This window comes from Mycteria americana, chromosome 6 (assembly GCF_035582795.1).
Source record: "Mycteria americana isolate JAX WOST 10 ecotype Jacksonville Zoo and Gardens chromosome 6, USCA_MyAme_1.0, whole genome shotgun sequence".
Lineage (NCBI taxonomy): Eukaryota > Metazoa > Chordata > Aves > Ciconiiformes > Ciconiidae > Mycteria > Mycteria americana.
Window position 1 is genome coordinate 1124596 of NC_134370.1, and position 27217 is coordinate 1151812.

General features: G+C 41.1%; 1 protein-coding gene and 1 long non-coding RNA gene across 4 annotated transcripts in view; one reads left to right on the plus strand and one right to left on the minus strand.

The window, feature by feature from the left end:
• The window catches only part of PPP2R2D (protein phosphatase 2 regulatory subunit Bdelta), a 31060-nt gene extending 10833 nt beyond the window's left edge, over positions 1-20227 (minus strand). The window contains exons 1-4 of one of the 3 annotated variants that reach the window (XM_075504300.1): positions 19880-20227; positions 19372-19464; positions 4666-4763; positions 1275-1440 (exon numbers count right to left, since the gene is read on the minus strand). In XM_075504300.1, the coding sequence (XP_075360415.1) occupies positions 1275-1440; positions 4666-4763; positions 19372-19464; positions 19880-19886 (364 nt within the window). In that variant the 5' untranslated portion in view covers positions 19887-20227. Of the gene's footprint in view, positions 1-1274; positions 1441-4665; positions 4764-19371; positions 19465-19879 lie in introns of those variants that run through there. The other 2 variants (XM_075504302.1, XM_075504301.1) reach the window with 2 other exon arrangements.
• Positions 20228-23801: 3574 nt separating this feature from the next.
• LOC142411062 (uncharacterized) lies at positions 23802-26694 on the plus strand. Its single transcript, XR_012776096.1, has 3 exons — positions 23802-24104; positions 25725-25787; positions 25908-26694. It is a non-coding gene; the product is annotated as an uncharacterized LOC142411062 (long non-coding RNA).
• Positions 26695-27217: the final 523 nt, after the last annotated feature.

Here is a 27217-nt window from a genome sequence, read left to right on the forward strand (position 1 = left end):
GCCCTGGATGACTATCTAAATTATTTTTAGCAGAAAAATGCTAGGGAAAAAAACCCCAAAGCCTTGAATTACTTACACTAACTACCTCAAGGAAAACCAAGTTTGTCCTAGGTGTCTGCTAGGAGACAACCAGAGGCGGTAAGTGAGAACAGGACTTGCCCCATTATTTTAGGGGCATTCCATGTCCAAAGGCACGTCCTTCCCAGGTCTTACTAGGGGAAGTCTTTCCAAGTGCAGAAAGGAAGTATACACCAAGAGTGAGATCCTTAGCTAACTGGAAACAAACCTTTCCTCCCCAAATCACTGCATATCTTTAGAGCATTTAAGATGACACAGTTTAAAGACTGCTTTAAGTTTACTAAGACTTATATCAAAGTAAGATTATCTGAATTTCAAAGTCCAGTAGACAGAAGTAATTCCCACTTTTAAAATTCTGTATTAGCAGGTAGGATATGAGCCCTCACATCAAGTCATCTAAGTACAAGGCAAAAGTCATCCAAACTGTTAGGAACAAGTGTGTTCCTCTGACATTAAGAGCAAGTTTTTCCATGCACAGTTCTGCATTTACATTTACAGCTTGCTCCATGACGCATCAAAACAAACAGATCTGATACTCATACAGACCTAATACCTAATAACCACTACTAAAATACTGGAAGAAATAAAAAACCCAAAGTGCATGAAAACTTGTAATTTCCAACTTGTAATTTTTGCACTGCTTTTATGTATTCTAAGGTACACACTGAAAATGGTATAAATATGCTCCTCCTAGAGTGACTGTTGTCTTTTAAACAGTTGCTTTTCAAAGCACATATGATGTTTTGGTATTGGAAAAGCAAAAAGAGCATTTTAGCCACAGTGTTTCAATTTCAAATGCTTTTATTAAAAATTCATCTGGGATCACAAAAAATCAATTTCAAAATTAGGATGATCAAGTCAAATTCAGACTTCTGCTACCGTTCAGCATACTGGAAAACCATTTATACAAAAACTGTAAAGCAGAGTAACAGGGTATGTAAACTGATAGCATGGTCAGTATATCCACAGAACGCAGCTCCGTAACTATGCCTATTCTGTTGCTGCTTCATTATTTTTACATTCATAAATCAGTAATTTACAGAGTATTACAATCAAAACATGTATTTTGCATATAATTAGAGAAGACATTAAAACAACCCCAAAACACTCCAGAAAAAACCCCACAGCTTGATCACAGGTGAGATAATATTCAAATGACATAAAAAGTTCTTTGTGCAAAAATAAAGTGTCCTTACCATTTGTAGACAGCAGGAAATGAGCAGCATTCTGTTGTGGTAACCACCTAATTTTATTAATTTTTTCCTCAATTTCTAGACTTTTCAAGTAGTCAAACTCAGGTTCATGACTCTGAAAGGTACTGTAAACATTATATTCTCCCCTAGAATGAGGACGGCTTTTATTCTGCAAGGAAACATAATATTTCTTGAAGCTGATGTTACTCGGTTCATTAGGAATTGCACATACAAACTCATGACTAGAAATTGTCAATTAGAAAGTAAACTTTTTACAACAGAATTTGAATTTTACATTTTTACTCTGTAATACTCTGTCTGGTTTAGCATCAACATAGTGCACACAGATGTCCTTTTTAAAAGTGTACCGTTATATATAAATAGGTGTGTACTGATAGAACATAGCATATCAAAGCATTTTAGAGAGGCATGCTGTCTGCAAAGGAGTTCCTGCGTTTGCTTGGAGGAGTGCTAGGCCACGCTAACTCTCCCAAGCGGTTTCAAAAGAATTGGAGCAGAGAAGCTAGCTACGTCCTAAATCCTAAACCACCAACTCCATGTGATTAGTTTCTGCACTTCACCTCATCTCCATTTCCCTCCTTTTCCAAAAATCACCACCATATGGTCATAATGTGGGGTTTCCAGACTAGGAAATAAATGTTAAAGGACACAGGACATGGAGTAATTAAATATGTTTTTTTATAAAAACACGATTGCACAAAGCCATTCTGCTGAAGGGACAGCAAGAACAAGTATGAGCATTAGATCTAGCTCCTCCCTACTCATTTTAAAACATGCCGTGTCCAGAAGAGGTATCAAGGCTTATAATTAAGCTTTGACAGCCTTTTTATTATAAAAACTTGAAGGCTGAAATTACCACATTTTCATCTAAGCCATTCTATAGTGCTCATCATGATGTACCAAAGACTATCACAAATACACTAACAACTTTTCCCCTCGCAGAACTAGAAGACCCCTTTGTATTATCCTCATTTAGTAGATGCGGTAGCAAGGAACAGAGATCAAAGTCACAAGTATCCACAGAATTGTAGTATCAGATTTGAGGCAACTTGCTATCAGGCTTTTCAAGTAAGTTAATGTTAGATAGTGATTCATGTTTGGAGAACAGCCCCACTTGTAGAGCTGCAGTGCCCAGAACCTCTGAAAAAACCAAACTCCCCAAAACACAATCTGAAATCACCTGCTTGAGAAGCAGCAAATCACCTCCTTGCGAAGGCAGGCAAGAATCAGCGCAGGAAAAGCCCATCCTGCACAGTGACTGACAGTACCTGACCGGGGAACATCTGTAGTGACTCACATCATCGGAGACTGCGAGGCCAACGTAAGGGTGCAAAGGCAACCTTTGCTCTGACACTTCCTTACGTCTCCACGCTTGACTTGGCAACTTTGATAAGGTTATTTCAGCTTGGCAACTTTGATAAGGTTTTTTTCCCTGCAATCTCTCACAAGTATGGAGTTTTAGTTAATTCCAAGACTTTACATTATTTTACTCCCTACTTGTCATTTAACTTTTAGGCATTTTGGGCAGGATCCTCTCAACTAACACCGTTTGGTATAGTTACCTCCATTACTTACCTAGCACGCGCATTTTGAGCGAGCTGCCCTGTCTGGCAGCAGGCAGTGGTCTCGCTCTTCACTCACACATTTGGTTGGAATAATCAGCTGCTTGGAACTGCAATACTGTCATACGAGTTCAGGGCATGATGTGCAACATTTCAGCCTGCCTTCCCAAATTAAAGCGTATGGGAGATTTTATAACTATCCTAAGTTGTTTCTAACCTAGTTAACCTAGTCTAAAATCCACAGTTTAAAAATACAGGCTGTAAGATTTTATTAAGGTTCCAGTATTATATACTTCAGATTTTTTCCTCCACTCCAGAAATTCTGCAGTTTTGCACATGACAAGAGAAATGACTTGTATGCCCAACTCTTCCCTACAGTTTGCATGTGCTCCCAAGAAGGCAGTTGAATATTCCTGTGTGAATAGTCTGACTTTTTTGTTTTACACTATGAGGAAATGACGTGACAGCTGGGTTTTGACTTACAGAACAACCGAGCACTAACAGCTGAAAGCCAACCAATAATAGTTCCACTCTAAACAAGCATCAAGAAAGTCAGAGATCCTGAGCAGGTGGACACTTTTGACCTTGATCTCTCTGTGCCTCAGTTAAGTCTATACAGCAGACTAAATGATAAATGAGCTACGAGCTGTCTGGGCGTAGTAGTGTAACATATCAGCAGCTTTTTCAGCAGTAGTATTTTCAACTACCTCTCAAAATCCTCGCAGTAAAACCGACAGGTCACCTTTGGTAAAATGTTTTATAAATAGTATCACAGTGAGGATGAAGTGCAAAATATTGGATGGCTGTTCGCTAATTGAGCATCATTTGAACCACCCAACGAAAGAAGTGGGATTCTGCTGAAAAAAACCACAGCACCTAAAGATTAGTGTACTTCATGCACAAACAAGCTGAATTAAAATTCCATGATCAATTTTGGTATTTCTGATCCAGGAGAAGGCTCAAAACCAAAGGCTCAAATTCTCATCAGCTCTTCAACAGAAAGGATAAACATGCTCTTTCGTGGCAGGGGAGAGGGTGAGAATTGCTATGTGGAATATTGACTTTTTAAAGAACACAATTCCAGATTTCTCCCAGACGTGACAAGGCATGACAATTATTTTTCAGCATTTAGTGCACTTTTCCAATACACGCTATTTCTCTGGATATAAAAAGCTCAGTGAGGTATCTGCATTGATGAACAGACAGAATACGTTATAGCACTGTCACACAACTGAATACCATTGCAAAGAGCCAGCTGAAAAGCTCTGTTAACTGTAGGAGAGAGAGAGTTCCTACCCTCTGAACTGAAAATGCTCAAGTGTTCCTGGAGAAGTAGCTGTTCCCACTGTTTTTGATTCATAGGATCCTAAAACACATCAGATGCTTAACTCTTCCATTTCTGAACCATCTTACCCTGTTGTCCCTGCAGCTTAACACGTATCCCATTTTATAAACTTGTCTTAGACTATCTTCAAAAGCATTACCATTTGTCTTAGATCAACCTGACCAAGTGTAAAGTTTAGGAGGAACTCCAAAGGCAATTCTGCAAAATGATACAGAGCACTAGGTACATATATAAAGAACTCATTGTATTTTTGGGACCTTTTTTTTTTTGAAGGGGGGGAGGGGAACCACCACCAAACTAACCTACCAAGTTCAGCACAAGGCAGGTATTTAGAAATCTGGCTAACTTAGGATTTTCTGAGAAAACTATCCAACCATTTAAACCTCATGGCATCAAAGGATGAAGTGAGACTGTGCAATACAAGAACAGTTTAGTAACAGCACTTTTTGTTTTTCAAGTCACTGACCTCTTGTTCCCTTTGAAATATAACCACTCTGCCACCTTTGTCTCCTGTTGCAAGAAGATCACCAGAGTAATTAAATTCAACTGTTGAAATAATATCAGCTGTAAACAGAACAGAAATAAAATAGCGCTGTAATGTGTAAAGCAAATCGAGATGTTTCAAGACTTGAACACAAAACAAAATTACAACTTGTATTAATGCAACAGCACAACTTCTTGGTTTACATCATCAGTATCGAGAAATTAAGTCACGTTTCAAAGCCTAACAAAATTTTATTTACAATCTCAAACATTTCCTTATTTCTCAGTTTTTTCAAGCTTTCAAGGGCCTTCAATCCTAAAAGAGAAGGCACATCGTTTTAAGAATCCAAACTGTGTATTCCACCCATTGACAGTAAATGCTGAAATACGTAACGCAGATATGCCTGCACAGAGCTTCCAAACACGAGAATCACATCCGAAGTGGTTCATCTGCGGTATGACTTTGGAGCAGCACTGCAGCTTGCGCTGATCAAAGTGAGGTTGAGGCATACCTGCCTTTCCCCTGGGCTGAGTATTCCTGTAGCTAGGTCAGGACCCTGAACTGGGCATCTCCCCTCCGCCAAAGGTGGGGGGGGGGGGGGGGGGGGGGGGGGGAGGAGAAAGAAAATTCTTCCAGTTGAGCTTCCTGAACCAACTCTGTGCAGAAGCATCAGCACGTATACAACAAACAAGAGGCAAGGATGATTGCAGTTGAAGGAACACAAGAGCAAAGGAGAAGACTGCAGGACCTCCACTTTAAACTGACTTAAGTGCCCTTAGGACTGAACCTTGAAAACAACCAGTATTTATTCACCACTACACACCACAATTAATCTTTGGAGGTGGCAATAAAGAAATAATTGCCATTCAACAATCTCTAACCAAGGGGCAGAGAGATAAAGGGCTATAAATGTCTGTCACAGGTTTTAGGCATATGGTAACTAAACCAACAAACCACTCGGCATAAAATTGTAAGTAAACATTTATCTATACTGTTGCTTGCTAGCCATGCAAATATTTCATTATATTATGCAGGTAGAAAAATTATAAGATTTGAAGTACCTGATATCAATTAGTTTCAGAGTTTGCAATTGGAGACTAGATGAAAAGTACTTTCCTGTATTGATTTTGATGTGCTATCTTTTAAATTCCTTTCAATAATTCCCCACTCTTATGAGGAAGGGGATTAGGAAGTCTGATCAGTTTTCCCAATATATAATTCATATTTCACCTTTTATTAACAGATGCCCTTGAAACAGTTTTTTCCTAGTGTATAAAGATCATGGTTTACCTTCTTTGATTAAAAAAATTTATTTAAAGAAAAATATGTCTTTCTACAGATTTATACCAGCCTTCAAAAATCGCATCACTAACCTGCTTCTGGACACGTCTATTTTTATATTCACCTTTCTTTAAAAGGTTATGAGAAGATTCCATTTTGGTAAAGAACAGGATGATGGCTAATCCCAAATCCTCAACAGACCCAAAACATGAGAACAAACCCATACCCTTGCTGCACATACTCCATGCTGAAAACACCAAGCCTTCCTCAGTCGACCTACTTTAAAAACCTGCCCGTACTGCTAGTGTCTAAGCGGCCTCTCCAGCTCAGCCCCCTCCCCATCCCCAGTGATCCCCACCTGCCATCGCGCCCCAACCACAGCGACCACCACCTCACAAGCTTTCACGTTGCGTCATGAGCCACAGAGCTCTCTGCAAACCTGACCCTTCATTGCTGACCCCCTTCCAAGTAATTAAGCAGCAAACTCTTTGGGCTTTTCACTATGAAGACTGTCAGAATAAAAATTAATCCCCCTATTCCCTTTACACCAATGCCATGTTTTGTAGCCAATTTCTGTACATGGCCATTTGCCTCCGTAACAGACTATGTAGAAAGTATGAAAACAAAAAAGCCCCCAAACAACCTTCCACTCTCCAAATTGCTCAAGTGAATTTACAGCAATAAGTAGTTACCTACAGAAAACAGCATATGGTATAAAGGTTCCACTACTACTAAATGATCTCTTACTTTAGAAATTGCCTTAGAATTATGAGCTTCTAGTAGCACAACACTGTTAAAATCTTAAGATATATATACATACGTATACACATACACATCCTTAAATATATGTATTTTAATATGTGTTTTTATACACACATATATGTAAATAAAAAAAAACTTGGACTGAGTGGTACAACGTGCGTTCAATCAAAAAATATAAATAGAAAAGCTACGTATTTCCACTTACCATAAAGATCCACTTTGTCAAAACTATACCTACACACTGAGCGCAGCAATAACGTTTCACTGAACCTCAGTGTTAAAACAAGAAGCAAAATGCCTAAGTTTAAACAACAACTCGAGATCTGTCAACTTGCACGTGAACAGGACCTCTGCTCCTCTCTTTGCAAGGTTAAGGAAAACTCAGGTTATTGATACACTAACACCAGATCATCAACATTAATACCTGTCCTTCCTATGCTATAAATAAACGGGACTCAAGAGATGATGGACAAACAGTTTGGATGGCTACGAAGAGGCCAGTTTCTAGCTCACTGATTTCTCAGTGAATCCTCTTCAGCCTTTTTACTCCAAGCAAGTCAAAAGAATGTACAGGGTACCTTGTATGCAATTTTAACCATTTCTTAAATATACTTTCTATAACGCCCAAGAAAAAAATTGTCAGCCTGTAATTCTGATACCCTACTTCACTTTTCCAAAGCTTGTCACATTTCTCTCATGTAATGTCTCCTACCCTGCATAGGTCCCTCAGACAGGCAAAGAATTATTACATACAGAAAGTGTATGAGCTGGTCTATGTAAAGCTTTTTGTTAATTTGGAACTTTGTTCTTTCTTAAGAAAGAAAAACCTCAAACAAGGCCCTTTCACAACAACCTGTATAACAGATGTATACGGTAACGGTGAAAACGTTATAAAGCCAACTCATTCTTCCTGCCTGACAATCACGACACACAAGATGTATGAGAATTGAGATTCAATGTCAAAAAAAGAAATCTCCATGTATGTGGCTAATATCACTGCTGGGCTTTAATACTGATGCATGCTAATTATTTTCACAATTAGATGTTTGCTTTGTGCCCAATGCATGCCTACATTGTGTGGATGTATAAATTTTCAGCCATTACAAATGGCTGGCTGGCTAAGAAGTTTTATAGTTACAAATACCAAATATCATGACATAAGCCAAGAATTTTGTACTAAAATGAGAAAGCTAGTGAACTAGCTGGAGATGTAATCTTAAATTCTACTCCAAGACTGACAATAGTGCTAGAATAAAAAAATTCCTACATCCCATTATCACTCAATTATACACAGGAAAAAAACCCCAGGCATTTCAAGAGACACCATGGGGAAGAAGTAAACTAAGGAAAAAAGGAATGAACTGATGAGGTAAGCAATCAGTGATGTGACTTGGTTGAGCAATTTTATGACGTTTTCAGTACTCTACTCAAACATTAAGTAGCCCTTGAGTTATAAAGGTTTATCGGTAGCAAAACGAATATTCCACTATGACAAAAGTCTGAAAGCCATTCCAGCATGGATCATTTGTATCCTTTGAGACATCAGTAAACATCCCAGCAGAAATAAATGACTCCTTAACATATGCAATTATTTCAAACAAAGTCACAAAAACCACTTTTCCATTTAGTTTCAGAAAGGGAAAAAGATATTATTAATTTCTCCCATGTACACTATCAAAGTATTTACTGAATTATTTGCTCAAAATACACTGCACCATTTTTGCTTTAACATGCATGTAAAGTCAACATCATTTGCTGACACAGCTATTATTTACTAGCAGTGCTATCCAGCCAAACATAATCTTGGGATCCTTTATGTTATGAACCGTGGAAACCTGCTAAGACACAGACACTACCCAAATTCTACGGTTTTAAACAAAAAGTACAGGGAGAAGAGGGTAAACAACATGCATAGGTACAATGATCATGCCAGTGGAGAATGTCTCTCTTTCCTGATGGACTACCAACTGGAAGAAGCAGCTTGAAATTTTAAATCAGCACGGAAATAGTACGTCGCCAACATACCAACATCTATTGCCAACATGCTACATGAAAATAGGTAAGTGGAGGGGGCACATCAGGACAAAAATATAGACACTTCAAATATTTTCTAAGTTAAAAAATTTGGAATAAGATGAATTAACTTTTTTTTTTTAAATAGCACTATGCTTTTCTTGGATATAAAAGTATGAATTAAAACCAGTTTTCCCTATAGGCATGTTTAGTTGAAGCATATTGATCCCCAAAATAATACCATCCAGTATCCTCAGCACTATACTATCTCAAAGCAGGTAAAATAAATTAAAAAAAAAAAGTTACAAGATTAGAGGTAAAATAAAAAATTCATTCCAAACCAGTCACTCCGTGTTCTGCTCAACATACTTTACCCACCTACATTCTCTCTTTATTTCCAGGTCAGCTTAAAACTTTTAGAGAAAAACAAAGCAAGCCTTCGCAAGTTCTTAATCATCACATTAACTTTGGAATTTTTAAAGCTTTTTTATTCTATGTCGTATCTTTTTCTTACATGTACAAGCACCAGTCTTATTTCCCAGTGGAGTATTTCAGCCTTTTCTCCATACTAGCAAAATAACTCACAAAGAAATGTACAATGGGGGGAGGAAAGAAACTATCGCGATATTTGCTCGTATACAGCATCCTAATGCACTCTTCTCATATACAAGATGCCTTATGATTTTCCAGAAACAGAGAGGTTTGTCCCACTTTCCCTCCACTCTTGTTCCAGTGTGGCTAGGACTCTGTTCTGGAAGTAGCCATGTAAACTTTCCTCCCGTAAACTATGGAGAGCAGGAAGACCTATGGCTTTACAATAAGATACTAGTCTGGCAATATTTCTTCCCAGACATAAAAAATTAATGTTTAGCTTCATTTTTGGAAAGGAGTTCTAACTCAGTTACAGTCTACATACAGAGTAGGAAACTCCTAGCTGTTCTCAAAGCTGGTATATTAAAAGGATTGCTGGCAACTAAATTATGATTTGGTAGAATCCCCAAATTTAAAAGCCCTAAGCACTTCCCTGGGTAGTAAACACCCTCCCAACACATTAGAAGGTTACAAATATCCATCTTTATAATCATGTAGTGGAAACCATTCTCAGTGACTCAGGAAACTGTCCTGTAAGCCTTGATAGATGTTTCAAAATTCAGTATAAGTGCTCTAAGCCTTTTAGTTATTTAGGGCTGAGTATTAACCTCCCTATATCACAAAACTCCTATCACAATTCTGTTAAAGTTCTATAACCTCCAAAGCCTCCTGGGCTAGTTATATTGGGGGCAGAAGGGGGACCAGGTGACAGAGACCAACATTTGTTAGGATTTTGAGATGACAGCAAGTTTATACCTGCAAGCTAACTTAATCCCACAAAGTATTCATACTATGTATCTCTAACTGACACCGATATCAACATCTGGGCTCTCTGTTTAGGTAATGGAGAATGCAAAGAGATCCAGAACATCTAAATTAGATGCCTAAAATTAGCTACCGTGAACTTTTCCTCTCTAAGCTGGCTGCACACTGCTACTTTGGTTAAAATCTAAAAACTGAAAAAACGTAATTACTTCATAGCTCACCCAATAGATTAATGAATTTTCAGCTGTAGCCCATGCTTCGGACTAATACTAACTAGACACAAGCAGCATCAACTTCTCCCTCACTCTTCTAAGCTATTCAAAGACTTTTGTCAAAAGCCCACTCCTCAGACATTTAATGAACAAGGAAGCCAAACAGTTACTGGTTTTGAACATTATCTAAAAGGGGGCTGCTCCAACTTCTAGGGGATTTTAACTTAAAATTTTCCAAGTATGTAACGAACAACACACCGCTCCACATTCAGTACGCAGACTGGCAAAAAATGCATGTTAGCAGACCTGTCTCCTGTCCCTCCCCTTGAAAAATATTTTTAATACACAGCACTTTTTTCCATGACCTGTCCTAGAGGTCCAAAGAATGAACTGCTTTAAGGACTACGAAACTCTCTGAAGAGGCTCATGCTTGAGAGGAAATGACTGGATCTGGACCAAAGCCAGATGGTTGGCATAAACTGTAAGGGAGATTGCCAGGGGAAACTAAACATAGAAAGAACATCTCTGTGCCTGTAATGAACATCAAAGGTGACACACCTTTCCCTCTGACACACACTTATTCTACAGAGCATTTTATTCTACAGCTGGAGAAAGCTGCGGGAGACATTGTATGGTCTCCTACAGTTGATGGGAATGAAGCCGAGAGCGTAGAAGGGGGTACGTGCAGGTTACGTGCTCCTAAATCAACTTGGAAATCGGAAGTTGGGATCTCCCTGTGACATTGTGCTGAACTGTAAGACATGACATCAGAACGAACAGAACTCTCTCACAACAGACAATGACAACATACCATTCTGAGGTATGACTGGTGAAAAACATGGTCAGGGCCCAGCCGGAGAATGGCAAAGAACCATCGTTTCAGAGCAACTAAGTGAAGACTTGAATAGAGTCAAATAAAAAAAAAAATATAAAAGGAGCAAGTAAGATGAGCAAAAGAAAAAGGATACAGAGACCCGTTAGAGGGAACAGATTATCAAAGAGAATGAAGAAATTCAGAGGCTAACATCTGCTAAACAGTAAATAATAGAAAGAGTGTTTTAAAAACCAAAATAATATTTGAGCTTAAGTTACAGACACACAGGGCTTTAGAACTGCTTGTTACTTGATTTACAGTAATTGCAAGAGAACATTCCCCAAACATCACTAGTGGTATCTATCTACATTAAAAGGCTTCTGGGGTGGGGAGAGGGGAAGCAGTTGGTGTTAAGTTTGACAGTTCTTCACTTTCGATCACTGCAGTTTTCACCCCAGGTGAGAGCAGAGAGCCAGTGGCAGGCACTCTGCTTCTAACCAGATCTACCCTCATCCTCTGCGTGTTGGGGCAGGCAAGCACTATCAGAATTTCAGTTACTACAGGTTTCTGACTTCAGCACTGATTTCCAGTCTTCAACATCTCCCTTCTCTCTCATCTCTATGCCTTTCGCTGATTTGCTTCCAGGTGAATGAGGATTCTCCATACTATGGCTGCCAGAACAGTCAATGAAAGTGAGTGGTATTACGCTGCAATGAGGATGGACTAAGATGGGTATTGCTGTTATTGCTCCTAAAATATTTCCTAAAATATTGTTTCTTAATATAACAGTTGATAGAAATCAGACTTCTGTCTCTGAATTGTACTGAAAGATGAGCTGAACTCTAAAGCTATCAATAATCACTTGACAGTATACATAGAAGTTACTCAAAATCACCTATTTTTCAGAATATGCCACTTTATATACTCAATTTTTAGATTTCCACTTTTATGATTTATTTGAAGAGTTAACACAGAAGTGAGATGTATCAGAAGTCAGGAGAATAAACCAAAGGTGGTATAGTTTTGCTCAGATCAAGTTTGTTCCAGCTCACACTGCTAAGCACTCTGCCAACCTAAAGTATCCATCAGGTCTAACAATTTTTTATGCCCTAATACTCAAACAACTTGCAAAATGGCTTGAATTGCCCTTACGTACCTGGTAGATTTAACTTAGTCCAAAACAATTCTGATTTTTGAACTAATTTAAATCCTTTAACTGATTTAAAGTCAAGCAAGGCCATGAACAGGGCACCCAAGCTGCTTCAAGAGAAGCACAGTGGCTTGGCCAGCGCAGTACAGCTCGAGAAGCAGCAGAAGCTGGCTGAAGTCAGCGCTGCCGCTGACAGGCCGTGGCAAACTACGAACAAGAGCATTTCTCTCAGAAAGACTGCCAGCTCCTGTGTATCCTGGACCCCACATGGAGCTAAGCCACTTGGCTTCTCTGAGGAGCGAGCGCACAGGCCGCTCTGTTCAGAGTACTGTAACAAACTGGTAGAGAAGCAGCAACATAAGGTGTCACACTGTTCCCAAGACCTGTTCCAAAGGCCAGGCTGCCCAAACTCCCCCAAACCAAACGCTTGTCCAGCTGATTTAACAGTCACCTGAGAGTCTGCATCTCATAAAAGACAATTAGTGCCATTCCCTCATTTATTTAAATTTGGGGTTTCTTTTCAATGGAACCAGATCGTAATGTGATGCTGTAAGTCCTTTGAATCATATTAAAAAAACCTGTCTTCACTGAGTTTAGATGTGTGTAGTTGTCTGGATGCGTTAGTACAAAGAAAGGGTAAAGCAGCAGCAGGAAAAGAGAGTAGTAAAGTTGAAGTTCAGTAAGACAGAAATAAACTTTACCTTCATGCTTGCCAAGGCTTGCCATGCCTTTTCTTACAAGCAATGAGAACTTACGGAGTCTATTTATAATATTCAGGACATAATCCAGTATTCCATATGCAAATCTATTGCCTCAGTATTATTTTTTTAACCTCTGGAATAGTTACTCCAATAACCTTTCTCTGACTAGAAGTATATTTAATTAATTCATGTTATTCTGTTAAGTTTTTTCTTAGTTAATTGTCATGCTTCTCACTGTACTTTTATTAACAGTTAATAAAAGTCTTAACACAATGGGTAAATAAAATTTTTCATCCAGTTACGGCTTTCACACCTTCCTCTTTTTTTAAATTTACATGGGTTTTTTTTGTCATTTTTTATTAAGCTTTTCCCCCAGATGTTAAAATACTCAACAAATGGCACAGCAATGAGTGCGTGCATGGGAACCGTATCAAAGACTTCCTGGGTCACTAGGTAATACAACCTGCTGTCATCACAGCCCACCGTTCTGTGGAGAGACAAACGGCAGTGGCCTTCACTGTTCACAGATTAACAGTATAGATGTAAAGACTTGTACCAATTTCTGTATTCCCACTACTCAAAGTGTTTTATTTTGCATTCCCTCCTTACAACTCTGCAATTGATACTCAGTGCTTACCCAAACTGTTTATCATTCATCCATGAGTTACGCGTTCCCGCAGCTTCACGTTGTAATCAAAACATCATCCAGCTACACCTAGTAATTTGTCTTCTCTTGTAGCCTAGTGGTTGCTTAGTCTTTTAAAGGATTTTCTTACCTATTCTTTAATATTTCACTTGCCATCTTTCACTGGTATTGAGAATTTTTTTCCCCCCCCTTAATGCCCATAAACCTACACCTCTGTAGTTTTCTGACAAGATTGTCCTAACTTTCTTTTATGTATCTGTGGCAGGAAAAAGATGCTAGATACAAAAGCTATGGGTGAACTTCAACAGCGAAACAAGACATTTATGAACCACTTCTGACTGCCTTTAAGGCCTCCACCTAGGCTGTAAATTTCCTAGTTTCCTTTACAAAAAAAAGATAGATATCCTTTTCACAATTCTCAGAATGCTAAATGTTTTTGTGCTCATATTCATATTACTCCTCCTGCCCCTGCAGTTCCATTAACCTATCATGTGCATACTCCAGAAAAAAAAAAAAAGAATCAAAATTTGATACCATGGTGAAGATTACAGATTTAAATTCACTGCAAGTATGTGGGTTGGCAGGACAGATTCTCTTCTCCACAGAAAACCGAGAAGACATCAGTTGACATGACCACTTTTATGGCCACTTTTATGAAGCTTGAAGATCACCTGGAGCTTTCTGTCTTTTTAAAAAGAGCATAGCTATTCACTTGTAAATCTGGGCTTCCTCACTACGAGGAGTCATACTCTAAAGATTATGAGAGAGAGAGAGAAACTTCAAAAAATTCGCTAAAATAGCATTTCTCACATACAACACCTTGTCTTAATAGTCTCCAGAGCTACTTATACATTAATACACAGTAAGATAGTGCAATTTACTTTCTAGTGGCATAACACCCTGGTTTTTTTGTTGTCTGACAGAACCGGAATTCAAAAGAACATGTATTATTAAATACTACTGGCTGAGAACAACATTGTTATGGAATAGAGCGTTGTGGAATAAAGGGTGAAGACAAATTCTTGGTCCATGCGTTGTAGGAAGACTGGAGATTAAAGTGGTCTACTTGAAACATTAAGACTACTTTCTTCAACAGGAAACCACTATATAACATGTGCGCAGATCAAAACTGTTTGCAAAATACTATTTCTGCCCACATTTAAAAACCACCAAAGTATTTCCCAAAGTCGATATTATGTCATCACATATATCATGCAGAACACCATATACACCACACACAAAGCAGGGAAGATCAAGAAAACTTTCAAAATCTCTGGTCCCTGCAAAAAGCGGTGGCTCTTCAGAATATTCATAGCAGTCCTTTGGGGAAACCGTCAAAGGATCAAGGCAAAGGCACGCTACTACATATCACCACAAACCAGGGATAAGTGGCTAATGTTTTAGGGAGGGCAAAAGAGCAGGCATCTAAAGTCCTGCTTATGACAAAACACTTTTTCAAGGAAAAAAAAAAAAAAAGACGACAAAACACAGCTTAAAAGGCCACCTTCTGCCCCATTCCAGTAGTAAGTGACATCTTCAGGGATAAGCAGTTATTTAGAATAAAAGGAAACAATACATATGGCTTAATAATGGAGTCATTATTACCATATTTTCCAGTTCTTTCAGAAAAAAAAATCTTAAAGCTAGCAACCAATTCTGTCATTTCTTCCACGCAATTTTAACCAGATGTCAAATAGCTGTACCTCTTTTGGAATATTGTTTTTAAAACTCTGAAATCATGCAAGAATTTGCTTTAAGAACAGTAAGAATAGGCCAGTTAAATTCCTGAACAACACGAGAACATTTTTAAACCACTGATTTGTAAAGACGATTTCACACTAAGAGTGTTTTTAAATCTCTTGTATCCGGACTTGAGAACAATTACAGGATTATAGTCCAATATATTTTTATGAGATCATGGTTTTCTTCTCTACTTGCGTTCTGCATTCTGCCAAACTCCTGAGGTGGACCTACTTAGCACTGTAACAAGCTTTAAAAGGAGAAGAATTTGTTGAACTGATGATAACAAGGTATCTTTTAGTTTATCAGTGCTGTCAATACCAATTAATAGTTGGAGAATTTAAAAAAAAACCACCATAGTATTTTTCTTTAATCTTTAAATGGAGATCCAAAGTATCTTAACAAGTAGAAAATCCAATACAACAAGACAAGTATTCTGAAAGTCAATGACAACTTTTTTTGAAGAACAAAAGTTTTGCTCACGTGAAATACCTTACAAAGTTCATCCTCAAGTTAATGAAGGGGAGCTTCCAAGGAGCTCTTGTCTATTACAAAAGGGCACCGTGTCCAGCATTTTTGTGCAAGATGAGGCTTTACACTCAGCTGCTTCAAAAAAGGTTTCAAATACAATACTTGAAACAGTTTAAGACTTAAGCTGATGAAGCTCCAAGAGGAAAGCAGGACCTGTTTCATTTAGTGGAGTAACCATACCCTTAAAGCTGCTTGTATCTGAAACAGAAAGATGTATCTAGCCTGTGCCAAATCAAAACAGCACTTACAGAAGGGACAGTTCATCACAACCCCAAACCCCACAGTGACTGCTTTGAAAAACCCAAAGAAATCCCAGTGTCAGTAACAGGAAACCCATGATCTCCACAGCATACAGGTTCACATTCTGACAAGGATGAGCCATTCTTCCCAGTATTTTCAACTCGTCACTAGCATAAATCAGTTAGGAAGGTTTATAGTGCCCACTACATACATACAAAAATATATTCCGTTAATTACATCCAGAAGTGGCCATGGATTATATGCAGAACATCTGGCCCAAGGGAATTTGGGCATATCTGTACATTATTTAATAAACGGTTTCATATTTTGCTTGCCAAAAACCCCCAAACCAGAACTTTTTGAACATGCAAAACAAATTAAACACTGAAATAACAAAACTGATTAGGTCTCAGGCAGCATTATTTAAAAAAAAAAAAAAAAAAAAAAGCCTGTATTTAGAAAGCTACTTTCTACCAAAAAAGGTAATCCAAGAATAACAAGTTTCACAGGCAATCAGTATGATTTAGTAATCACATGGTTTTACACTAATAACAAAATTACAACACAATTTTAATTTGTTTTTTTAATTAAGCTTGTTGCCATCCTCAATATCAATTCTTTCATTCAATATCGGTTTCATCCTCCAATCCTCCTCCTTGAATACAATTGAACTTTTCTGCTTTAGAAAACGACGTATTTCAGTAACTGGTATATTTTCCTGATCTTTTTGAAATGGCCGGATTGGTCATATAAACACTGCTCTTCTATTTATTTAAAGAGAGCATTGTACAAATTTCGAAGATTACTCACTGAAGAAAGTGAATACACAGAAAAGACAAAGTGATTTTCTATATTAATGACCTACTTAGAAAAAAATCCTGGGAATGGAGATAGCAGTTGCAAATCTAACTATAATAATTTGTCATAGCCATGTTAATATTTTTATTAAAGTAATACACATGAGAAACAACTATTGAATATAAAACGTATTCTAGAATTGCAGTTCAAAAAGAAGTGACTTTTTGGTTAAGTTGCCTGACTATCAGACTTTGTAATTTCAACTACCAAATGAACCGTCTGTAGGAACATTTAGCAAAAAAGTCTGCATTTAATACGTCTGACAGCTGCTTTATTTTGTCATTTTCAGATTCCTCTATAGAGCTTATTTTTCACAAAACAGAAAAGAGGAAAAAAAAATTTACAGAAATAGCAAGTTTTCACTATTATGAAAACGTACATTAAATTCACAGTGGTTTTATGCAATATTTGCAGTGAGGCTATTTCAAGGCAACAGTGGCCCAAATAGGTTTAGATGTGCCGTTTGGTAAAAGATGTTTTAAAAAATAGTAATGAGCAAGTATTTCCATAACTGGGGCCAAAAATCTAGCAATGGAACTGCACTCTTATTGCATACTGCTGAGTCAAATTCAGGCAGTTACCAGCAAATAAATTGTATATTTTCTTTATTTAATTCCAATTTCAAGGCAAAAACTAATGGGGGGGAAGTCCACAAACCAAAATACAGACAGTGAGTCATAAAAACTGTAAGTAGTTCTCGTATTCCAGTAGGAAAACAAAACTCTAGTACCAATTCCACAAAACCAGGTGCTGAATGATTACTTGTAATAATTGCCCTACGAAGAAAATTAAATTCCTCATATGTAGTAGCATCACGCACAAACTGAAGTCCTCACTCCAGGAAAAGTCACATTAATGAGGTACATCTGGGAAAATCCAGGGTAAAAGTGTCGAGCATTATCATCACTATTTCCCCTTACCACTTCTAGTTACTCAAACCAGAGAGCTCTCTCCTCTAACCGAAGAGCTCTGCCTCGGTGATGCGTCTCCTCAGTAATGTAAGTTCCTCTTTGAACAGTCCTGTTACACGCTTAAATAATTAACTGGGTGGTGTTTCAAAAACGAGAAGCTTTCCAGCTCTACATAAACTCATGATGCTCAGTGACTGACTGGGAAGTAAGGTGCTCATAGAAGTATATTTTGAGAATTGACTTTTAGTCACATAGATGACAGTTACTAAGGAAAAAAAGGACCATTTGGGAAACTCATAAAAGCTACTTAAATACATTTTCATAAGAATTCTGGGAACTTCAGAACAACAGTACAAATTACAAAATATATTTAGGGGAAAAAGGAGAAAACAACAACTACTGAGTCTGACTACTAGTTTCTTGAGCAGTTTTCCAAGTCTATTCCTCCCATAGCTATTATTTTAAATGGAATGCCAAACAAGTGGCATGAAAATGAAAACATTGTCAGTGTAATTTCCCTGTAGTAGACAGTAAGAAAAAATATTTACTGCACCCAGTAAAAAAAAAAAATCCAAAACCTAAGACAAGCACACACTGGCACTGTAAGTTATTTCACTTCATACGGTAAATAGGGCTATTTAAGTTAATGCAGTAAAAATCAAATAAACAGCACAGAATTATGTTTCACATACATACTTCACACCCTCTTTTCTAAACAGGATTGCCAGCCTGAACAGTTTGAACACAGAAAATTTAGGAAAAAAAGAACTTTCTCATCAAAGTTGAGCAAAACTTCACATCATTTCTACATACTACAGAGAAACACTTTTTCCAGTTAAAACATTTCTTATTTTCTGCTCGTTGCAAAACATGCTGTGCTTAGAAAGTTTCAGAGAAACGTAAAGGTGTGCCCATTTTCCCTACTTAAATATCCCTATTTATAGCTTCTAAACGTTGCCAAGTAGGAATAAAATCTCTTCACAGCTGCAGAAAGCCTTTAAACCCTACTTTTAAAATTAAGCACAAATGACAGACCTGCACACTCTCTCTGTTGCTCTCTTTGCGTCACAGTGAAACTTGACAAGCCTGACAGACTCCATTTGTGTTTTTTCTCCCTGTGTTTTATCACTGTCATTACCTCTTCTCCCTAGCGATTAGAATTAAAAGAACAGGAGGAAGCCACCGTGTCTTCTCTATTATGCTCTCCCGAAAAAAAAGCACATCGCACTGGAAGCACAGGCGCTAGCTTAGTCATTGCAACACACCCCATCCTCCGAGCCTCGGGCACGGACTGGGGAGATGCTGCAGCTCAGCCATTCCCAGCCTCGGCTCCCTCGGCGCGGGCGTGACACAGATGTTGAGAGAGGAAAAAAGGGTGGTGGTGCCCGTGGCTCCGGCGGAGCGGGAGCCGGAGCCACCGGCTCCGGGAGCCTGTGCCACAGCGGAGGCTGCCCGGCCCGGCCCGGCCCTTACCTTCCGCCACGTCCTCGTCGATAGCCCCCTTCACCTGGGAGAAGCACCACTGGAAGTCGTTGCTGCCACCGCCGCCTCCACCTCCTGCCACCCCTGAAGAGGGAAGAGAGGGCGGTGAGGGGAGGGGCGCCCGCCCGGCCCGCCGCCCCGCGGAGCCCACGCCGACCCCTGGGCCCCGCTGCCCCCGAGCCCGGCCCCGGCCCAGCCCCTTCCCCGGCGGGCCCCGCTCCGCCGCCGCACGGCCCGGCCCAGGCCAGGCCAGGCCAAGCCAGGCCACACCGCCTCGGCCCCACGCCGCGGCTCGGCCCGGCGCCCCGCGGGGCAGCCGCGCTCCCCACAGTCCCCCCCGCCGGCGGGGCGCTGCCTCCCGCCACCCTGATCCGCGCGGCGCGGGGCGGCCCGGCCTGGCGCGCCGGCTCCCGCAGCGCCCTCCGCCCGGCGGGCGAAGCGGAGCCGGAGCCGGAGCCAGAGCCGGAGCGCAGCCGGCCCGGGACCCGCGCGGCCTCACCTGCCATGTCGCACGGTGCCGGTGGGGCGGGGGCGGGGGGCCGCGGGGGGAGGCGCCGGCCGGGAGCGGGTCGCAGCCGCCGCCGCCGCACGGAGCTGCCGCCGCGGGAGGTTTCGGGGTTTCAAAATGGCGCCCATTGCTGGTCGGCCTGATCCGGTGACGTCATCGCCCCGGCTCCCCTCAGGGAGGGGGCGAGCGCGGGCGGCGGGGCCAGGCCGGGCCGGGCGCGGGGAGCGGCAGCGGCTCCTCGGCCCGTGGCGGCCCCCGGGTCGGGGCAGGCCAGGCCAGGCCAGGCCCTCCTCGGCGGGGCGGGCAGCCGGCGGGCTCGGCGCTCGCAGGGGAGGCGGAGGAGGAGGCGGAGGAGGAGGCGGAGGTCCGCGCCGCGGAGGCGCTTCCCGGGCGGCGGCAGGCGGGCAGTGAGGGAGCGGGGGCTCCGAACGCGCCCTTACGAACGCACCTTTACGTTAAGGGGCGCGGCGGGCCGGGACTGCCATAGCGGCCTCGGTCCCGGCTGGGGTCTGCTGTGGAGATAACCTTGTTGATAAGCCTTCTGATTTATTTTTACTTTTTTTTCCCTTCTCCGGATGTTTAACTGTGACGTTCCCTACTAATGTGAGCACGCTTCTTGCTTGTTCGGTCTCTCAGCGAGTGCCAGAGCCGGGGGCAGCGCAAGGGTCACCCCGTAGGGCCTGGCGCGGCGTGAGGAGAGGGGAGCTGGTCTGGCCGGGCCGGGCCGGGCAGCGGGGGCTTATGGAGGGTCATAAGGGCTTGTCCGGGAGCGGCTTGGGGACCAGAAGCCTGCAAGGGACAGTCCCGTTCAGGCAGCAGCCCGTGGGGTCTGGCCCCTGTCTGGGTTTTTGAAGCCCAGGTGGCGATAGAGCCGTGTGGTGGCAGGAAATACAGCCGGTGTCTCGCAAAGGGAATATGACTGTGTGCACCTGCCCCTTGGAGCATTTGAGCCCCGGAGCCTGGGTAGCACACCTTCCTGGGTCTGCCCGCAGCGCTGCGGAGACGCGCGCTCCTGCCTCGTAAGCTGTGAATATTACTGATCCTCCGTTTAGTTTTGGCCTCTTACGCTGATTGGGTTTTTTCTAAATCAGCATAGATACTGAAAGCTGTGAAGATGCAATTTTTGTTCCTAAATCCCAAAGAGCAGAAAGAAATCAAAATTAATTTTGTGTTTTTCCAAAACTTCTGTGCTGATATATTTTTGACTGCTAAGTCCCTCGGAAGGTGGTAGCCCTTATCGCTTTAAAAGCCCTTATCGCTTCTAGGGAAGTGCTAAGTCCTTAGAAAGGTAACAGGTCCATGTTATCATGTCTTAAATATTAGATATGTTCCTAAATCACATTGGTTGTAGGAAATACAAGCAAAGTCGTTGATGAACAGAGACCTGGTTAGTTGTGATGTTGAATGCAAATAAGAAAAGAAGTATATCCCCATCCTTATGGAGTAAGAGCCTTGTTAGTGACAAATAACACTAAATAAAGTGCTCTGCAGTGAGTCTTCCTCTCTTACTGAACTGATGCTCATCTGTAGATGCCTCAGGATCTTTCTGCAGAAGGACTTAGTCTGACACTTGCATGAGGTCCGTGAGGTTCCTCTCAGGGATGACTTCTGCTCTAGGCTTGCAGCCTCTTCCTGATACCTTAGATACAGGAATGCATTTGACCTAAGTTTCTTTATTTAAGTTCTTGGTATGATGTCTGTGTCCATTTCATTACTTGATTTGTCTTGTTTATTCCTTATGCAGTGTATTACGATATAAGAATTTAAATAAATTATTTTCAGCTTAGTCTTTGGGATGTGTGTCTCCTTTGTAGGTACAGGAAAGTAATCTTTCAAGGCAAGTGGGTATTAGTTGCGTTTTATTTGTTATCTAGTCTCTGCTCTTCAGAGAGAACTTACAGAGCAAGTTCTGTGCTGAACAAAACTCCTACTTGTCTGTTGAAAGTTGTCCATTTTATTTTTTGATTGACTTGCACATTCAGCCCATAGTGATTAGCCAGCTATATCCGTATATAAAATTAATGTTATATGTGTGTAATAATTTTATGGATACTGAAACTTCTGTATTGAAAAATGAAGAGTATTTCACTAATGGAAATCCAAACGGCATTAACTTTGTTTTTAAAGGAACTCAGTCTTGAAGTTTTTATTTTTGAAGGGTTTTTTTTGCTTTGTATTAGCAACAGAAACATTTAAATAAAAAAAATTACATTTATGCATGCTATGAGCAGAACAGGTATAGCTCAACTGCAGACTAGGCCTTGTGCCTTGAAATCTTATTTCAGCTTGAAGTAAACATTGGCTTCATTCCGTTACTGAACCGAGAGGGGAGGTTTTATGTCTCACTGTTGGCCTGAGTCTGCTTAAATCTTGATGACAGCTACTAGTCATAAGTCAGGTCTATGACCTGAGCTTCTAGGCATTTTTTTAACAAGAAACACCAATTTAAAAGTTAAATAAAAAAATCAGCGAAACTCAGTATGCTTACCAGCTTTTTTGAGCTGTATGTGTAATGGTAAAATTTTAAAAATAAATAAAACTGTTGGATATCTCTTGCGTCTATGTTTTGGATGTCTTCAGCCATCTAGGGAGTGACCGTGGGGAAGGTGGAGGACAGCTGCTGCTCAGTGCTTTCCAGCTGAAGTGAATTGATGCAAGCTGCAGCAAGGGAAGTTCAGATTAGGTATCAGGAAAGGGCTTGTCACAGGAGGGTGGTCTAAGGCCAGAACCGGCGGCCCAGAGCTGGGGGAGGTCCCATCCTTGGGGAAGGTCTTGCCTTGACTGCCTCGAGGCCGTGAGCAGCCTGATCTAGCTTTCAAAAGTGACCCTGCTTTAAGCAGAGGTTTGGGCCAGATGACCTCGGGAGGTCCCTCCCAACCAAAATGGTTGGAGTCTACAGTATACGTTCAGTCTTAATTCTTACTTTAGTATTTTTGTATGTCTGTGGGTGGGTTTTTTGCTCTTTTCTGCACTAATGTGCTTTTGGAGTGAACTAGATGCCTTTATGTGCTGTAAACTCATGTAAATTAATGAGTATGTATAATCTGAGAGAGAATTCAAAATGTTGACATAGGTAAATTGTTTTGAGCAATTCTGCTAATTGGAAAACTGAAGTTAAAATAGCTATTAATTACATTCGTCTCTTGAAATGGGTGCATGCATTCATTTTCTAATGTATGCAATTTTATGAGCAGGGTGTTTTTTAAAGTGTTGTTATATTCTTGTGAAGTGCTTTTTTTAAAAAAAGGTAAATTCATATGCAGAATGCACCTGTTCTCATTGATTATATTGAATAGGTTAAGTAAAATGAAGGAACTAGGTAGTTTTTACAAGCTTCCTAAAGTTTGTAGCTCAAATTCAAAAGAATGTATTGATAGAAGAAGATTCAGCCCACTGTGATCTAGCGGGTGTTTTGCAGTTTCTGAACCTGTTTACAGTTGCCTGACAGTTGTGTGGGACTTTCTTAAAATGTTACTCTGCTCGCTTGCTTCTACCTGGAGGTTTGTGTTGGTCACTTGTATCAGATGGCTGGGAAAGTTCTCCCATGCTCAGCTATCCCGGCGTTGGGGAGTGGGGGGAGAGGCTGTTGCACAAGCAGTGCGATGGGGGTGGGTATAATACTTTTGTATAATTCTGAGAATTAAAGCATGGAGTGTTTGCGGTGGCTGTTTCCAGTTCAATGGTTTAGTGTTATGTATTTAGGAGTTGCGCTTGGAAGAAAGTGACGCTTTGCTCTTGCCACACTTAGCAAGAAAAGCTCCTGACAGCGATGTTCCCAAATGTTCTCCCGAAATAGTATCTTGCCCAGCCAGCTGCTCCGTGCCCCCTGACATATGCTGTGTGAAATGTTGTTGCCAACTCACCAGCAGTTGTTTCTCATCGTATTTCCCATTATCTGTTTATGATTAAACAAAGCCCTGAACTCTGCTGGTGGTTTGGTAGCGGCCTTTCACTACTGTTGCTTTGAAAACAAAGCATGCCGAAAGTGTATTTATGTTTTCCAAAAACATAGTGCAAGCCATAGAAGTAGCGTTTATCACAGAGTGAAATACAACTGGTTGGCATATAGAATCAGACTTCACTAATAGATACGTATCACATGCTAATTGACATAAAAATATCTGATTATTCTTAGGTGAGAAGAGCAACGAGTTTTTTCCTACAGAATTTTTGACAGTCTTCCAAACTTCAGAGAAAATCTGTGAAGTAGAAGTTGGTAAGTTATTAGCCCTGTATTTAGTCTCACTACCTGTATTTTTTTACACTGTGTTTATCAATATGGTATATGAACGTATTCTGAACATATTCGGTCCTCAACCTTAGGCTGGTCTTTGTTTAACCATAGCAGTTTGCTGCCCTTGTTGTCTTTGCCCCCTGCCCCCTCATACGTGGATGCCTGCTCTCAGACCTGTCCCAAAGCCGTGAGCTACAGCCCCGCTCTCTCTGGAATATTGTCATTTAGACCTCTCTCTCTCTGCACCAGAGAGTCTTGTATCCAAGCTCCTCAGTAAAGTAAGTCCCTTTTGTCATGTCCTGCCCAATGTCCTAAAACTTGTGGTTCGGCTTTTCTCTCTGCTTCCTGCTCTCACGAAACGCCAGTCCTGCAGGCAGCACTGTCACCTTCCTCACTGCCACCAGGCTGTGTCCCCCGTGCAGAAATCCCTGTGACGCATTGCAGCCGCCTCTGCTAGCCTGGCCCCAGCTGATTCATGGCACCGGCGAGGGGAGCTCTTCCAGGAAGAAGCAGCACAACCTTTTTTCCTAGCGCTAGTTTGGCTGCTGCCGCACGTTTCATTTGTGTTATGGATAGCTTCTGTATGAGGGAACGGAAGGGATGATGGCATATGCTTTCTCTGTTTACAGCTGCAAAGGCGAAGTCCGCCCTAGTTAGTCACCATTTCTTGTCCTGCTTACCTTCTGGTAGTATTGTCGGGCATTTCAGATGGTTGTGTAGAGAGGAAAAAATGGGAGGAGAAGGGAAGAACTGCAGAGACCTTTGCTGCAGCTGACAGTCATGATGAATATACCTTGGGAACGTCAGCTTTAGACATCTGAAAGCAGTGATTTTTTTTCCCCAAAATAGAAACAAAAGAAACTCTTCGATAGCTGAATCACCTCCTGACTGAAGAAAATGTCTGTTCTATTGTGTTTATCATGCTGTGATCCAGTAATTGCTCTCTGGCATTATAAGGAAAGATCTTGAGCTAAACAAAAACTTCAGGCAGCTCCTCAGCACTTTGTGAACACTTCTATATAAACCACTTTTTTAGTATTGTCAAAAACCTTGCTACTTGGAGAGGATCTTGGGAACGGTTGCTTCGTGTGCCTGGTTGAGGAGCCACAGGAGTTTTCTACTAAATTGCATTGGTGTGGATTTGAAAATGGTCTTGCATTTTACTCAGGACCAAGCCAGGGATTACATTTTATTTTGTGCAGTAACTCGCTGTTGCATAAAACAGTAGTTGGTAGTAGCTAAGATTAAATTTGGAAATTACCTCCTAGTTTGGCCTTTATGGCCTAGCCTATGTAGATTGGGAAAATGATGAGGGACTTTACCTTTGCCTTTCCTGTCCTTTTCTCCTCTTGGGTAGCCTTTAGCGTATTGCAGTCAGCTTTGCCATCCTGGCAGGCAGTAATTTCAAATAATACTATAGCCTTCATATTTTGGCTTGTAATTTCAGTCCACGTGTATTTGGGGTTGGTAGTTGGCTTCTTTGTTTAATTTTATTCTGTGTTTGCTGTAGCACTACACCACCACCAGCATGCCCTAGTCTCTCTTTCTGGCATGTTTCTCGTCCTGCATTGAAGCCTTCCGCTGTTTGTCTTCATTCCGCAGTCTCCGATTATGCCTAAGCAGCTGAAACCCTTGTCTGAAAGCTGAACGACCCAGTTTCTCCAGGTACCACTGTCAGCAGGTATCAAAACTCCGCCTATTGCCCTGATCACTCCAGTATAGGTTACTGGGGCCCTTCAGAGATCGCCATCGTAGAAGCTATATTTGTCAGCTTTTTTATTGCAGAATGAAGTCCTTCCTCTAGATCCTCTTTCCTGTCTCCTGCCCATAGTACCTTTACAGAAGTAATGTGGTTGATGGTAATGGGTAATAGTTGCTTTCGATTCTCCGTGAAGGTGGGTTACTTCCTCAGCAGTGGATCGTTGGACATTTAGCAAAAATATTCTTACAGCAATTCCATGTGGTTTTGCATCTGTTTGCACTCTTTCTTTTGGTTGATTTGGTTTAATTCTGGTTAATTTTAAAGCATAGAGGACATGCGGTATGGCTGTGGACATGCTCTGTTTGAATGTATTGAGGTTGTAATTGCTTCAATCAGAGCTGCCCTTAATTTTTAGTTCTGAGTTCAGATAGTATGTTCTGTGAAGATGTAAATCTGTTTCTGCATTTCAGTTTTCTTCTGTCAAAGTAGAAAAGTGCCAGCAAACCCTAGGTGTTTTTTCCTACGTGTGCTTTCCCCACCGTCAGGTAAAGTCCTTAAAAGACCTCCCTTCCCAGGCAGAGTTTTCCTTGTTACTCAGCACTACTGAGGGCTGCGTGATTTATTTGCATGAAAGCTAGGAATTCCGTCTTTTTTCAAATTAGATTCATCTCAGTTAGCTTGAAGGTTATTATTTCCTTTGACAGAAGTGGTTCTTTGCTTTGTCCTGCCCAGAGCCAGTCCCTGCCATTTTGCTTCAGGGCTTGTTCACTGCTGTTCCAGACGCTCAGCATTGCAGAGGTGCTGTCCACTTCTTTCTCAACTGGAATAGCTATCAAAAGGAACTGAATGTGTCGTCATAGCCTTTCAGTTTAAAACAGGAGCCAAATATTTGCAATCTTGTTAATGTAATGAAAAATGAATAAATCTCTGTTTTGTCACTTGCTGTGTTTTCTACTAGTGATTTAGAAGCTAGCTTCCCTGAGCACGTGGTGGTCTCTTATCTAAATAGATTTCGGTCTCTTCTCCCAGGTAACAAGTGATAGGACGAGAGGAAATGGCCTCAAGTTGCGCCAGGGGAGGTTTAGACTGGAGATTAGGGAAAATTTTTTCACCAAAAGGGTTGTCCAGCACTGGCACAGGCTGCCCAGGGAAGTGCTGGAGTCCCCATCCCTGGAGGTATTTAAAAGCCGTGTAGATGAGGTGCTTAGGGACATGGTGGAGTGGTGGGCTTGGCAGTGCTGGGCTTATGGTTGGACTCGATGATCTTAAAGGTCTTTTCCAACCTATACGATTCTGTGATTCTGTAAATAGACTTGGTTTGGGGCATAAGTCAGTGTCACTTCTCTGTGATGTGCTGTCCATCCGGAGATAGCCCTTTATGCTATTTTAAGAC